At 36.9% G+C, this 16,893-nt stretch overlaps 2 protein-coding genes across 3 annotated transcripts in view; one reads left to right on the top strand and one right to left on the bottom strand.

The window, feature by feature from the left end:
• Positions 1-16,893, bottom strand: part of GTF2E2 (general transcription factor IIE subunit 2) — a 46,023-nt gene that overhangs the window by 23,702 nt on the left and 5,428 nt on the right. For both annotated transcript variants that reach the window (XM_083355127.1, XM_083355126.1), the window contains exon 2: positions 14,977-15,143. In XM_083355127.1, the coding sequence (XP_083211253.1) occupies positions 14,977-15,139 (163 nt within the window). In that variant the 5' untranslated portion in view covers positions 15,140-15,143. The remainder of the gene's footprint in view (positions 1-14,976; positions 15,144-16,893) is intronic.
• On the top strand, positions 9,330-9,623 carry SMIM18 (small integral membrane protein 18; the record flags this gene model as incomplete). The annotated part of the gene is made up of 1 exon (XM_083355128.1): positions 9,330-9,623. One exon carries the CDS (start codon positions 9,330-9,332, stop codon positions 9,621-9,623), a length of 294 nt encoding a protein of 97 aa, XP_083211254.1.

Consider the following 16,893-nt stretch of genomic DNA (forward strand, 5'->3'; position numbering starts at 1 on the left):
GTTCAAACTGTCTCAATGGTTTTTGGTTAAAACAGTTGCAATTAATCAAAAATTCAAAGGATTCCAAGTAATCAATATTGTACAAGAAAAGCAAATGTCTCTTCTATACAAATGTCAAGTTATTTTACTACAGTATCCAGACAAAAAGGAGGAACATAAAAATGACCCTTTAAACAAGCTTTGGATAGATTATGATTTTAAATATTATATAACAAACTATTTCTGGGAAAAATGATGGTCGACAGGAAGAAAATGGCAATGAACATAACTTTGTATTTGTTTATTTTATATTGACTTCATTCTAGTTCTAGTTAAAATGATGCACTGAATAAAAATAAATAGTAATGCCTAATTAACTAGCTGGAACTTGAAAAAATTAAACAGGGTCTTTAGCCTGGTTGGTACTAGGATGGAAGATCGTGAGGAAATGCCAGATTTGTAAACTAAACAATGAAACTGAAAAAATAAATCTTAGAAGGTAATGGCATATCACTCCCATACAGTTGACAAGAATGTCAATGTATTACATAATACAATATTCAGGAATTGAGCTTGATTTGAGGGAAAATTTACATTTATTCTAGGGTCAAGCAGCAAGACAAATATTCTCTTAAATTCATTTTATAAGGCAATTTGAAATTTCTTTCATAGGTTTAACACATAAGAAATCAATTTATTTGCTTGGTCAAGAAAATTCACTGAAAATAATTTTGAATACTGAAAAAATCAGAATATATCCTTTTTCCAACTGTTTTATAATATTTTATATGTCTTTTGCATATACATTTTTGTGCTTGTCATTTTGTCAGTTATGTTGAGCAACTAAAAAGCAGTTTACAAATTTAGAAATATATAAATCTGAACAAAATGTTTAAACATATGTGTTTTTTTACAACTATCAACTGATTAAATGACAAACTGGAATTATAGAAGTAGACTTGAAGACAATTGAAAATGGGGAAAAAAATCTTATGAAGCCAATTCAGAAATCACTGCTTTAATTTCACAGATTTCAATAGCTTTTATCATAAAGTGGAAGACAAAAATAATGTTAAATCAAAAGGTATCTTTATGTATAAAACATATGAATGAGTTTATTCCAACGTGTATGTGTGTAATTTTCCTCTATTAAGATCTTGACTGTACATATTTATGTTTCACCAGCTTAATCTGCTATTAGAAAAGAAACCTGAAGATATTTAAACAATAAATATCAAAGCAAATGCAAACAAAAAAAATAACACATTGATTTTAAATATATTTCATTGTTAAATAAGCTTTTAAAGAGGTTAAGAAAGTAGGCAGAATGTAATCCGATATTTTATATATTTCAGATTTATGAATGATTTCCTCGTTGGGTAGGGGTCTAATGCAAATAAGCATAAAGGAAGCTGTCAGCAGCATTCTGCTTCAGCCAATAGTAGCAAAGCTCCATCTTAGCTGTACCAGAAGCTGTATTAAACAGCAGATCAGCACTGTTCCAGCATCTTTTCAGAAAAAAGGTACGTCTATATCTTTTTTAAATTAATGCCTTATCATTATTGTCTTACTTGTAAAAAATGAATACATCTCAGAAAATCAAAACACGTAAGACCTCTTTATTGATTTTTTAAAATTATAGTTGTTTTTGTTTCTGAAGCCTATGAGCATGGTGGTTAAATGCTGAGGTGCCTGTCTTGTGCTAATAGAAAATCTTGCCATCTGTGCATTCATGAAGAACTGATGACCATCCATTTTAGAAATAGACTAACATACCCAATAATTGTAAACTACATCTTTCTGAGGTTCTGTGTTTCCTAATAATTAATTTTATTTTGGGAGGTAAAATTTAATAAATAGGGGAGTGTATTTTTTAAATGTTAGCAAGATTTTAATTTTTTTCCAAATTTATACAATCACTAAGTTGCAAAACCAAGCCAGTAAACTGATCTCTTCATCTAGCTTTGCCATCTGGCAATTGTATAAGATGAATCAGTAAGTTGTTAACATGGACACCACTTTAAAGAAAATCAATTGGGTTTGTAACAGTTTGAGCAATAAATAAACTTCCCCAACTCAATCAGCTAGCCATTGATATTTACATATATAGTTTATTATATATACAAGTGATTTGTTTTATATCATCTGATAATAATGCAATCTTATGTATTCAGGTAAGACACAAGTTTAGTGAGGCTTGCCCCAACACACACACACACACACACACACAAATGATGTAAGACTGCAACCAAATTTAAAGAAGTTTCTAATTTTATTCAAAGCTTTCTTCTAAGAATTCTAATGAGGATTATGAACTTCATAAACAGGCTATTTTTATTATTTGTATAATGAAGTAAATTTTGATTGTTATAATAACCACAGTAAATAATATTTTATTTCAAATCATATGTTCAGCTAGCATTCAGCTGCATAGATGATACTTAAATTTATAAGAACAGAATAAAAACTTTATTGTCACTTCAAATGTACACTAATCAGCAAATTTCACTGCATTCAGCTCTCAAAAAAATTACTATTATGCATATACCCACATACACACATATGACACAAAGAAACATCACAGTCTAGTTCTAATGTATACATGGTAGAAAAAAAGAATCCTGCAAAATTTACACGATGAATGGCATAAGGAACAAAGCTGTTACAGAATCTAGTAGTGCTGCTATAAATACTTCAAAACCTCCTCCCAGGGGAGCAACAGAAACAGACCATGAAGTACGTATGTGGGGTCTTTAACAATGTTTCGAGCTCTATGCACATAGCCCTTATAAGCAGGGTCTTGACTTAACAGGAAGCGAGCTTCTTATAATCTTCTCAGCTGTCCTTACCACTCTCTATATGACCTTCCATCTGAGGCAGTGCTACCACCAAATCAAATATTTATGCAGTTTGTTAAAACGCTCTCAATCGTGCTTCTGTTAAAGTGGCCAGGACAGAAGAAGAAAGATGTGCTATCCTCATCAGTGTAAGAAATGGAAACACTGGTTTGCACGGTTCACTAAAGATAACATATGAAGAGAGCAACTCAGATTGTAGTTATCTGTACCTCCAGGTACTTAATACTGCCTCCACAGCTGCAGCCTTGATTCAAAGTGGAGTATGACTACACCAGCTCTTTCTAAAATCAACAATGATCTCTTTTGTTATATTAACATTCAAAACCAGGTTATTTTTATTGCACCAGCCCACCAAAGACTTCACCTCCTTCCTATAAGAATCTGCATTATCATCCTGGATTAGAGCCACAATACTTCACAATATGATTCGTAAGAGACTTAGCACAGCAGTCATGGGGCATATCAAGATGAACAGTAACGGACTCAAAACAGAGTCCTATGGGGAATCTGTACTCAAAAAGATGGAATTGGAAACTTTTCTTCCAATTCGCACAAACTGGGGCCTATCAATAAGGAAGTCAAGTATCGAGTTACGTAAAGTATTAAAATATAATAGGCTCAGTTTGTTCACCAAATACTGAGGAATGATTATGTTGAAACCTGAACTAAAATCAACAAACAGCATTCACACTTGAGTATTCTTCTCCTCCAGGTGCACCAAACTAAGATGAAGCACACAAGAAAGTGCATGATCTATAGAGCGGTTCTTCTGATAAGCAACTGACAGAACATGGTTTGTTGCTAAATTTTAAACCTCCCAGTACAAAAATGGCCACCATGGATACAGAAATATATTATGAATTTAATTAGTATAGGACAGAAATCCATTTATTTTTATAGTTAAATAAGCATAAGTGACCTTGCATACAAATTTTAGCCTGAGATTTTATAATACATGTCTCATCTTCTTATCAAAGTAAGATTTAAAATAAAACGAGTAACAATTATTTTTATGAAAAACTGCCTAGCTAGGAAATATTATATTTCCTCCTTCTTAAATACTGAGTTCTAAAAATTCCAAAATGTGTTGTATTTTCACTTTTGCACACTTGCAGAGCTTAATATTGCAATTAACAGTATAGTCATATTATCACCAAATATCTGTGTCAAATAACTGTACACTGTCAAAAACTAATATACTCTACCTTTTCAACCCAAATTAAATTTCAATATTCAGGGATCTGTTTCCCAGAAAAACTTTTGAGTATTAACAGTTTTCCTGTATCGTGAAAAACAGACTGGTTTCTCTTATCAGGCAAAAACCAACACAGCTGTAAAAGTCAACTTGAAGGAGATCTTACATTAGCTAACTTAATACCTTTCTATATTCCCTGACCCAAATTCTACTTTAAATGTATTCTAAATATTTTGACTCTTATCACAGTTGCCTCTAATAGTAAGTGCAAACTATATCAGGAACATATGCAGCTCTTCTGTCAATTCGGCAGTAAAGTTAAAGAAAACTATTGTGGCTAAATGGAACACATGGCTTTCAGTGCATACTATTGCTCCAAAAGAGGGACAGAACCAGTTAGGGTGTTACAAGTAAAGATACGTGCTACTCTGTCCTATAATTTTATACAATTTTTATATATCCTTTATACCAGGGGTGTCAAACTAAATTTCATTGAGGGCCGCATCAGCATTGCGGTTCCCCTCAGGGGGCCGGGTGGGTGTGGCCTGGGTGGGCAATGCCTACTGGGTGGGCATGGCTAAAGTACATATAGCCTACTGGGTGGGCATGGCCAGCTCTACATCATTCGCATCAAGGGTGCCTATGGGGGCCTGGGCAGGAGTGGGACAGATCTGAGGGTCTCTGGCAGAAGGAGGGTCTCTGGGCCAGGGCCAAGGCAGTGGGGGCTGTTCCCTCACTGTTTCCAGGATGGCTTCGTGGGCCACATGAAACCACTTCGCGGGCCGGATCCGGCCCCCGGGCCTTGTGTTTGACATGTCTGCTTTATACTGTATATCTAGAATAACAATTGAACTGAAACAAGAGATTTTTTTTAACACTGCCACAATAAGGGCATTGTTAGTGAAGATGATTAAACTTGCAGAGATGGCTAAACTTTATGGCTGCCCTTATACGCATTTTTCGTGAAACAGAAAAATTCCCCTTATGATTTATGGTTTTGATTAGGAAAAAAGTGGATTCTTAATCATAGTAAGAGTTAATTTTGTAATCACACTTATATTTACTGTAGAGGAAATCATAAGCTTTTTCTTTCTATTTTATTCTTTTCGTTCTCTACTTTTTTTGTCTTGTCTTTTTCTTTGTTTGCTTTCTATATTGTGCATTAGCTTGTGTTCTGTTCTGTTCTCTTTTAAACTTGTAAGAAAATTTAAATAAAAAATAGAGTAACAATTCTTATGTTTGTTTCAGGGCTGTTTAAATATAATCTTCTTGTGGGTTTTTTTTAAACCTTCCACTTCTTGTGATGATTTTTTCCTCTTTGTTCCCCTCTTAAAATTTAAGGTAGATCCTCCTTTCATTCAATGAGCATTCATTGAACTTGCATTTGAACTGGATCTTCCTGCACCTAGTCCAACACTTTAACCCATGGGTCTTCAAACTTGGCTCTTTTATGACTTGTGGACTTCAATTCCCAGAATTCCTCAGCCAGCTTTGCTGGCTGAGGAATTCTGGGAGTTGAAGTCCACAAGTCATAAAAGGGCCAAGTTTGAAGACCCCTGCTTTAACCACTAGGCCACAGCTGGATTCCAAGGCTCAAAATGAGACCAATGTATGAAGAAAGTAGGATTATTTTAGAGTGACTTAACTAGAAACATAAATGCCATGAAAATTCATACAAAAGTTCAGTCTGTTTAGATCTCAATGAGTGTTCTGCCCCCACATAGAATTCTGAGCCAAATCAATATAGTTACTTGTGAATGGGAAAGGAGAAAAAACAACAACAATCATCTTCATATCCAATTTTAAATAAGTTCAAACCTAGGGTTACCTCATCTGGATGGCAGAAATCTGGATGACTATACTTTTTTGCTATGTAGCGATTCTCTACCCTTTTGCAGTCGATATGATAGCTCATTAATTTTCACATGGTTTGAATGAAACAATTCCTTAGTTCCCTTCAAATACTCCACTTGCTTAGAAATCTAATTTAGAGTTTTGGAAAATTAGTTTAGAATACATTGGCTACTGGTGTTACTCCAGAAGTGCACTTTCAGTGATCTTTGATTAGAGGTTAGTAATCATGTGGAGTTGGTCTTCTTCCCAGGAAAATATGAAAAGCTATCTTTAATTCAGTTTCTGTTGGTGCCATATAAAAGCCTGGTTCTCAGAGAAATAAATACATGAAATGTAGCATTGTGATGAGTTTCCCGTCCATTCTTTTTATTCAATCTGATTCAGAAGAAGCTCTGAACAAAGCCATTACTTTGGATTTGACATCCAAAGGACTCTTCTGGTCATCACACTGAATCTAGTTTCTTTTTGTTACAGATATATAGCTGTATTACTTAAACCGTAAATTCCTATTCAACTTGATCCAGATAAATATTACACTACTAAAGGATAAATTTACACCTAAGATGGTGGTTCTCAACTTGTGGTCTGTGGGGGGCCATGATGTCATCATGGGGGGGAGTGCAGGAAGGCTTGAAGAAATGTTATGATTTAAATCTTAAGCCTTGAGGGTGGTCTGTGCCCACAAAAGGTATTTAAAGGGGGTCCGTCGTGAAGAAAAGATTGAGAATCACTGACCTAAGAATTTAACAAAGCTACAACAGAAGCATCTCTGTGTAGGATGCTTATGACATACAGTTTTGTTAGTCCCCAGTTGATGTAACAGTTTAGCTGGAATTCTTATCACTGCCTGGCAGACTGACTTGACCATAAAACATAAAACAAAGCTTTAGAAATTTTCTAGCATTTGAAGGAATTACCTTGACACTTGAGAAAATAATGAGTGGAATAGATGGTATCAGACATAATTACTAAAGCTTTTTAGACCATCATGTTGTGCATATATCCTATTTATCGTCGTGACCCAAATGGAGGAGTAGCACAGTTATGGCTGAGATCAGGGAGGCTTTCCTGGGAAGAAATTCTACCATAGCTTGCTTTCCCGCCATCCTATTTTCAGGTTTGCATAGACTTTAGAGCTACCCTGTGAAGGGGATTATTGTCCTAAACTGCAAAAACAATTTAAGATCAAGTAGAACAGAAGTGGTATCTGTTCTAAAACATTCTTCCCTTAGGAAATTGCAATTCTTGCCTAGTAAATTCTTGCCTGGAAATAATAAAAGCTGGGAAGAAATCTACTTACATTACAAAGTAGTGTTCTGTTTCTTTCCAAGATTTTGAATTGTTTTTGAAAAACACTTTCATGGTCTGTAATTCTAAACTTTCTAGGAAATGGCAAATATCAACTATGATAAGTTTTTTTTCCCCCTTTGAAACAATTCCATGATCCTACATGGCTTTTCATTCTACTGTGAGTGGGCAGCTTCTTCCTCGGTGTTGTTTTTTCTCAGAGATATATGACTTCTCCAAGTTTCTGGTGGAAACAAGAAAATGAAACAGCAGGGTAGGTGTGGTTGATAAGGCACTGAACCAGATTGTGAATTCTATTGCATTCCTCAGGCACTTAAATGGACTGCTTAAAACTCTCTCTACTGTCTTATAACAATGTGGCTGATATGTAAAGGACGGGTAGCTCTGACTCTTGGCTCCTGTAATGACCAACATTGGGAAAGGACATTTGGAGGGCCAATGTTCACAGCATCATCTGGATATCTGGGATCAGAATTATATACGAAAAGTAAAATACTGCTAGAAAAAGCATCTTTATTGAACCCTTTCATATGCTTTCTTTCATGCATAATAAATTAGAGGCTTGTACATAGCTTTCAAAGATAGTATGATTTGAGCAGGGTTTGTCACTTCCACCCAGTGCTTTTCCCTGCTCTGTAGCCTAGTTGTAAAAGGAAATTGTTTCCCATAAATTACAAGGTTTTCTAGGAACTGAGTAGGAAACCCTTTCTAGATTCAATTAAATTCTGCTTTTCCAGTCTCAGAGATAGACTTTTTACCATTGTAGCTTTCTTATTCCTCTTTGTAGTTTTGATTTAAATAGTAGATGGAAAGGGGAGAAATTATGTAATTCAATATGAGTGACATTGATCTAATGGTGCTGTTATTGTTCTAGCAATGAGTCCATAAAAAGTTAAGCATTGTAGTTTAAGCTGAGGTGAGCAAGTTATATGCACCCTCCCAATTGCCTTTTATGTGACCTTTTTTGGTACCCACATCATCCCCAGCCTCTTCCCACATGCCTGTCCCTCCTGATATTATAATTTTGCCAGCTCTGAATTGAAAGGCACTGTTTCTGCAAGCCCAGCAAAATAGCATCCTCTCAGTATAGCAGCCTTAGAGCATTGCTTTATGATCCAGTGACTGGCAAACTGAGATTTTTCAGAAAATCAGCATAGTGAACATTTAGCTTTATCAATGCCAAACACTTTGGCTTCATCAATAAAGATAAAATCAGAAATCAACAATTGTAATACTGCAGCATTGGTAAGTCAATTTATATCAGCAAATGTCTTCAAATGCTTCTTCAAAAAAAACATTTTGAAAACATAATTCGTACACCATAGTGATTTATCTGGGAGTAATCCCAATGAATTCAATGCATTTGTGCAGTCATATACAATTATGCTGTGAGCTATAATCACATTCTCAACTGTAACTGAATTGCAAATGATTATTCAGAATGACTATGACTGGCATGCCAGTCAAACATTCCAAATTGAAAGCAGGGGGCAGCTTGAAGATTTCATTTTATTATGATACCATTTGTAAAAAAAAAAAAACCAGAAACAGAGTTGTTTATTATTGTGTATTATCTTGCTCTTTGGGCAAAAGTTTTTCTACTAGTATTTACTGAAACATCATACTCCCAGCTTACTTAATCAGGAAACCGATGATGATCTATGAAAATATTGGCTCGCTGACCCTTTAGCACCACCATTTTTAAAAGCAGGGCTTTTGTTTTGGTGTTTTAATGGCTGTATTCTATTTGTTTATTTTTGGGGAAGCTTACGCTACCACAATTTGGTACCAAAATGTAACTTTCTCTCTCAAAGGAAAAAGAAGGTAAATTACTCCAATTTCTAACCTTAAAGTTCTAAAACTCCCTGAAATATGGCTAAAAAAACAATTTTGCCCCTTTAAGGGTTGTCATTGTCTTTCTGGCGATATCACCTGAAAACCAGAAGGTAATTGTGGACATTGACCCTGGGAAAATTGTCTAGTTGTGTTTTATAAAGAAACATTTAAGATTACAGTTAGTAAACTAAAAATGACAAGCTTTTTTCAATTTTAGTTTGTTGGTGAAGGAGAAAAGAACCTAACTATTTATATATTTTAATTTATTGCAGAGAGAGAAATTAGAGGAACTTCCAAACATGGCAACTTTCAACATTAGCCGCTGGAATGAAACCACATCCCTCTATCATTATCTTGGGTTTCAAGTGCAGAAAATTTACCCTTTCCATGACAACTGGAACACTGCTTGTTTTATCATCCTGGTCATATTTATATTTACTGTAATATGTTTGGTGGTACTAGCCTTTTTATATGAGCTGCTCGACTGTTGCTGCTGCGTTAAAAACAAGACCATGAAAGAGTTAGAAAATGAACCCAATCCTGTTAGATCTATGATGAACAGCTTCAGAAAGCATGAAACGGAAGTGGTGTAGTGGTGGAATGATCTTCATCACCAAAAACAAACAGATGTTCAACATTATATTGAAGCCTCTTGTATTTTAGGACCAAGCAATTCAGATGCTGTTTAGCCTTAAATATCACTATTAGCAGTCCCTTTTTTGCTGATGGGTAGAAACCTGAAAAGGTAACAAAATATTTGCTAATAGGTAATGTCACAATGTGGTGTGAAAACAGAGGGTTGTTTCCTTTTATAATGAACTGCTGTAGACTAGTACTGATTAAATACATTTTTGTTCAATTAATGAATTGCTTTTTGCTTTCTTTAAAATGCAGTCAAAATAAATTAAAGCATATTAAGATACCACAGAATATAAAAGTATCATTTGCCATGCAATCAATTTGATTATATCTTTAATGTATCAAAATAGTAGTTTGATACTCCATTATTTTAAACAAGGGGCTACGCCAACCCAAGCGTTCAAAATTATCTTCTACTAATCTGTTAAATATGAGATATGTAAAAGATATGGATTATTAGTTGTACATCAAAACACTGTTTCTCAGTGCTTAGGCACTTCGTAGTTTCTCAGCAATTATATTCCCCATAGTTAACTATACAGTGATCATGTCAATCCTTCACAAGTACTGATAAAGTCAGCTAAGAAACAGAGCCAAAGGAAATGTTTATGCTTCCTTATCCAGTTCAGCTTCTCATTTTTAATCTTTAATCCAATACATTAAAAACATATAGCAAATATGACAGTAACCTTGTTTCCTTATTTTGATTTAAAGCAGGGTGTGAAACTCGCAACGTCACGTGATGTGTTGCAATGTATTGTGATTTTTTTTTCCACTGCCAGCAATGGGGTAGGTGTGGTTTTGGCATGATGCATTCAGGCCGCAGGCCAGCAGATTGACACCCCTGATTTAAAGGGAATATTAAAAACATGGGACTGCCATCAAAACAGCAGCTGTACACCAAACCCTCCATGCCAAAATCTGTGCTATATAGGATATGAAACATTTGGGATCATAAAATAGGGCAGCAGTCTTTTCTCAATCTCAGTCAACAGAAATAATTCTTGCCAAACTAGTTTAGGATTATAATCCTTAGCCATCACATCTACCACTTATGTTACTTATTTTATCAGCCTGAACAATAAGATCATCAACATCAAGATTAAAAAAGGGGAAAGCAAGCAAGCACATTTATGCAACAACAAGTGACAGAATGATAAAGATTGTTTTTATTATATAATAGCTTTTTAATTTGTTTGTGCTAGTGCAAAAATCAGAACTTTCTTCATGTTTGAACAAACACAGTTAAATAATTCCTGTCCACTAAATTTAAGTTCCTTTGTTTTCTTCAGCATATTCAAGTCCTCTCAAACTCCATATAACAAAGTGGCAGGTGGATGCTCTTGTAAACAGCCATTTTTATTCCTTTTACTCTTTTTTACTCCTTTTCTCAAACAATTTTTCAACAGAGCACATCACCCATTATCTTTCTATGAACACTTATAATTGTTTAAATTTCTGCATCCATTTTCTCATCTTTAGTATACATTCTCATCAGTGTACACAAATTCATCAATGTGATTTAATTTTTACCTTTTATATCTCATTATACAGTCATGGCCGAAATTGTTGGTACCCCAGAAATTTTTCCAGAAAATCAAGTATTTCTCACAGAAAAGTATTGCAAGAACACATGTTTTGCTATACACAGGTTTACTTCCTTTGTGTGTATTGGAACACAACAAAAAAAGGGAGGTAAAAAAAACAAATTGGACATAATGTCAAACAAAACTCCAAAAATGGGCTGGACAAAATTATTGGCACCCTTAACTTAATATTTGGTTGCACACCCTTTGGAAAAAATAAGTGAAAACAGTCGCTTCCTATAACCATCAATAAGCTTCTTACACCTCTCACCCGGAATTTTGGACCACTCTTCCTTTGCAAACTGCTCCAGGTCTCTCTTATTGGAAGGGCGCCTTTTCCCAACAGCAACTTTAAGATCTCTCCACAGGTGTTCAATGGGATTCAGATCTGGACTCATTGCTGGCCACTTCAGAACTCTCCAGCGCTTTCTTGCCATCCATTTCTGGGTGCTTTTTGACATATGTTTGGGGTCATTGGCCTGCTGGAAGACCCAAGATCTCAGACGCAAACCCATCTTTCTGACACTGGGCTCTACAGTACGACCCAAAATCCTTTGGTAATCCTCAGATTTCACGATGCCTTGCACACATTCAAGGCACCCAGTGCCAGAGGCAGCAAAACAACCCCAAAACATCATTGAACCTCCACCATATTTCAGTGTAGGTACTGTGTTCTTTTCTTTGTAGGCCTCATTTCGTTTTTGGTAAACAGTAGAATGATGTGCTTTACCAAAAAGCTCTATCTTGGTCCCATCTGTCCACAAGACGTTTTCCCAGAAGGATTTTGGCTTACTCAAGTACATTTTGGCAAACTGTAATCTTGCTTTTTTGTCTCTGTGTCAGCAGTGGGGACCTCCTGGGTCTCCTGTCATAGCGTTTCATTTCATTTAAATGTCGACGGATAGTTCGCGCTGACACTGATGCTCCCTGAGCCTGCAGGACAGCTTGCATTCCTTTGGAACTTGTTTGGGGCTGCTTATCCACCATCCGGACTATCCTGCGTTGCAACCTTTCATCAATTTTTCTCTTCTGTCCACGACCAGGGAGATTCGCTACAGTGCCATGGGTTGCAAACTTCTTGATAATGTTGCGCACTGTGGACAAAGGCAAATCTAGATCTCTGGAGATGGACTTGTAACCTTGAGATTGTTGATATTTGTCCACAATTTTGGTTCTCAAGTCCTCAGACAGTTCTCTTCTCCTCTTTCTGTTGTCCATGCTTAGTGTGGCACACACAGACACACAATGCAAAGACTAAGTGAACTTCTCTCCTTTTTATCTGCTTTCAGGTGTGATTTTTATATTGCCCACACCTGTTACTTGCCCCAGGTGGGTTTAAAGGAGCATCACATGCTTGAAATGATCTTGTTTATCCACAATTTTGAAAGGGTGCCAATAATTTTGTCCAGCCCATTTTTTGAGTTTTGTTTGACATTATGTCCAATTTGCTTTTTTTCCTCCTGCAATACCTTTCTATGAGAAATACTTGATTTTCTGGAAAAATTTCTGGGGTGCCAACAATTTCGGCCATGACTGTATCATATGATTTATTGCTGGTTGTAAGTATTCAGAATTTCAATTAACAACACAGCATAAGCCAGCTGCAAATGTACATAATGTCTGTATATCCAATTAATATTCTTCCAAAGACCCTCAACAATTTCTTCTATATTTATCTATAAATATTTTAAGGAACCAATGGGACAATATCCATTTTCATCATATACTGCTTACATGGTATTCAACAACTACTTTCCAACTTTACTTTCATGCAAAATATTCCATAATTGAAATCTACTGATTTTATCACAATTGCATGCATTTTTGAAATATACAAATATACAGTAAATTTTCTTTCTACTGAAGAGCAAAGGTTTGCTATGGAAACCCCTATTCAATATAAAACTGTATGTTTGTACTTCCCAAATTCTTTGTCACCTGTGGCACCTTTTCAAGTAGAATTTTAGCATTATTGGCACTTTTCCTTTTGTAGAGGAACAATTAGCAGCATTCCCCAACTACCGGATACAGATGCCCTCTTCACCTATGTATTAAACAAGTCCCACAGCTACACCATGAGCAAATCACATCCATATTTTAACATTTTTTCAGAGTTGTAGCCTTACCATTTTCAACTTTCTTATGCATTTATGACTTCCTTTTCATTATTTTTGTCTTGGGTATATGTATTCAGCTCAATTCCACATTTCAATATATCACTGTTATTCACACACAATTCACTTATGGTATTGATTTATTTCAGTTTCAACCCAAATCATCTCATCATTTAATTTTTAAAATTTTATTCACTCTCCTGGAAACTCCATGTTTAGCTCTCTTCACACATTTCCAAAATGTATTATTTCTGTAATCGCTCTAACATGCATTTTTTTATCCATAGCCCTTTTCATCATTCCACAAGAAACCTTTTTCATACTTCCTATTACCGTAACTGTACATTCTTTCATGGTACTCAATATCACAATTCTTATTATTCTACAGAACTTCCACATGAACTTTCTTTATTGCCCCCTTTCCATTCCTTCTCTTTTTTATAGAGTATCATATTTGCTCTCCGATAGCTATTATACTTTCACTCATTACTTTCACTTCTTTCCTTTTCTTCCAGGATACCTCTTTTACAAGTTCTACTCTTCAGTCTTATCAGGAAATGCTCTATCCAATCAACTTTGCATCCTTCACTCAGTCTTTCAATTTTCATCATTTTCAAACCACATCATGCTTGTACATTTATACTTTTTTGCCATATATGGCTAAATATTTATATAATTAAAACAAAAGTATTTTTAAAGCAGAAGCTAACCCAGATTGTTGGGGGCAATGTGCTAACATTGTAAACCACTCAGTGCTGTAAATATATGTAAATAAGTCTAAGTGCTATTGCTATTGCTATTGCTGGTTCTCTGAATAGTCCCACTTTTTCTCTACTTGTTTTTCTCCCATCCATTCATGTCACCTTTTCTCCTGGATCCATGTGCAGTGATGAACATATTTTCATACTCATTTCTGATTCTTCCATTATCATTACACATTGGAGCATAACATACAACTATCAACAATTCATGGATTACAACTTCTATTTGTATCCATAATTCAGATAACATTCATTCTTTTGACATACCTTTTAGCTCTTTCATAATTAAAATTATATTTTCATTTCATTGCAAGCGTTCATCAACCCCACTCCATAAAATCTAACTACCTTCATTCAGATTATTACATCCTTCATTTCTCTCTTAGTTTCAATACAAAACAAATTTATTTTTATACAATTTATTCATTAACTCATGCTCTTTATGCTCTTTACATTTACATACATTCCTAGTTCTAATTTCCCAAATATCAGACTTGCCAACTGATGACATAGAAATTTATCCTCATCACCCCTCATGGCCAATTAAGACTTTCACATAATGATTTTAAGTATGTTAAATAACTAGAGTAGGAGTAGACTAAGTTACCAGCCATAATCCCAGTCATGCTACATACAGCATTCCCTGCTAACAGTAAGAGCAACGATTATCAGTTTTCACATGCATTTTGGTCAGCATGCCACATCCAAAATTAACTTTTAGGCCAATATGTTCACCTTATTCTATGCCAGCTGTCTATGCAAGTCAACGTTCCATTACCTGCGCCTATCAACCAAGAGGTACATGCATCAATTGCTTATTTTAAATTTCCCTCTGCCCCCACTAACCTGTATTTGGTTTTGAACTAGATGAACCACTCTGTTCTACTTTGGCTTTCTTCTTTTTAGAAGATGAGGAATCAGAAGAAGGTGCTGGACGTTTCTCTACAGCAGGTGTACAGAGTGCTCTTTTCTTGAAAAGTTCTCGTTCTCGTAACAAGTTTGGATCCATAATTCTGTCACAGAAAAAATGACACATAAATATTAACAGACCAAACCCATTCTTGATTTAATATTGTAGTTTGAACCTCAAAACAAATTTTTTTATTTTTAGACTGACAAATCTATGCTTGCAAAAAAGGTAACTGATGGAGCAGTGGTGTTGGCAGGGGGGCAGAGATCGGCCCCTAGGTCTCTCGTTTGTGGAGTTCCTCAGGGGTCGGTTCTCTCGCCTCTCCTGTTCAACATCTACATGAAACCGCTGGGTGAGATCATTCGTGGTTTTGGAGTTGGGTATCATCAATATGCTGATGATACCCAACTTTTTATTTCGACCCCAAACCACCCCAGTGATGCCCTCGCTGTGATGTCCCGTTGCCTGGAGGCGGTTCGGGTCTGGATGGGGAGGAACAGACTTCAACTCAACCCTGACAAGACTGAGTGGCTGTACATTCCGGCATCCCGGGACATTCAAAATGTTCCATCCCTTTCTATGGGGGGGTGAGCTGTTACCCCCCGTGGATAGGGCTCGCAACTTGGGAGTCCTCCTAGATTCACGACTTACCCTGGAAGATCATGTAGTAGCCATGACTAGGGGGGCTTTCGCCCAGGTTCGCCTGGTGCGCCAGTTGCGGCCCTATCTGGACCGGGATGCCCTGTGTACGGTCACTCATGCGCTCGTGACCTCTCGCCTAGACTACTGTAATGCTTTCTACATGGGGCTTCCCTTGAAGACCACTCGGAGGCTCCAACTGGTACAGAATGCGGCCGCGAGAGTTGTCTTGGGAGTTTCCCGGTACTCCCATGTTACACCTTTGCTCCGCGAGCTGCATTGGTTGCCAGTTGTCTTCCGGATGAGGTTCAAGGTCTTGGTTATGATCTTTAAGTCCTTACATGGCATGGGTCCGGGATACCTCGAGGACCACCTGCTGCCGGCGTCAACTCCCCTCCGCCCTGTGCGTGCCCACAGAGAGGGCCTCCTCAGGGTGCCTCCAGTCAGGGAATGTCGACTGGTGGCCCCCAGGGGGAGGGCCTTCTCTGTGGGTGCCCCGGCACTATGGAACCAACTGCCGGTTGAGCTCCGGAGGGCATCGGACCTCCGATCCTTCCGTCGCGGGTTGAAGACCCATTTGTTTGAGTTAGCTGGTCTGGCCTGAAGGGGTATTTGGGTTTTTAATTGGTTTTTATTTCACTATTGTTATATTTTAATTTGGGCATGGTTTAATTTTCTTTTAATTTTTGTATAAAGGTAAAGGTAAAGGTTCCCCCGCACATGCGTGCTAGTCGTTTCCGACTCTAGGGGCCGGTGCTCATCTCCGTTTCAAAGCCGAAGAGCCAGCGCTTGTCCGAGGACGTCTCCGTGGTCATGTGGCCGGCATGACTAGACGCCAAAGGCGCACGGAACGCTGTTACCTTCCCACCGGAGTGGTCCCTATTTTTCTACTTGCATTTTTAGGTGCTTTCGAACTGCTAGGTTGGCAGAAGCTGGGACGAGTAACAGGCGCTCACTCTGTTACGCGGCACTCGGGATTCGACCCGCCAAACTGCCGACCTTCAGATCGACAAGCTCAGCGTCCTAACCCACTGAGCCACCGCGTCCCTTTTGTATACTTATTTATATATGCCCTGTGAACCGCCCTGAGTCACTTAGGGAGAAGGGCGGTATAGAAATTAAATAAAATAAATAAATAAATAAATAATGCCTCCTTAAGTAACACCAGCTGCCTGCAGTTAGTGCAGGTTCGCATCCCACCAGGCTCAAGGTTG

This window comes from Vipera ursinii (genome assembly GCF_947247035.1).
Source record: "Vipera ursinii genome assembly, chromosome: 2".
NCBI classification, from domain to species: Eukaryota; Metazoa; Chordata; class Lepidosauria; order Squamata; family Viperidae; genus Vipera; species Vipera ursinii.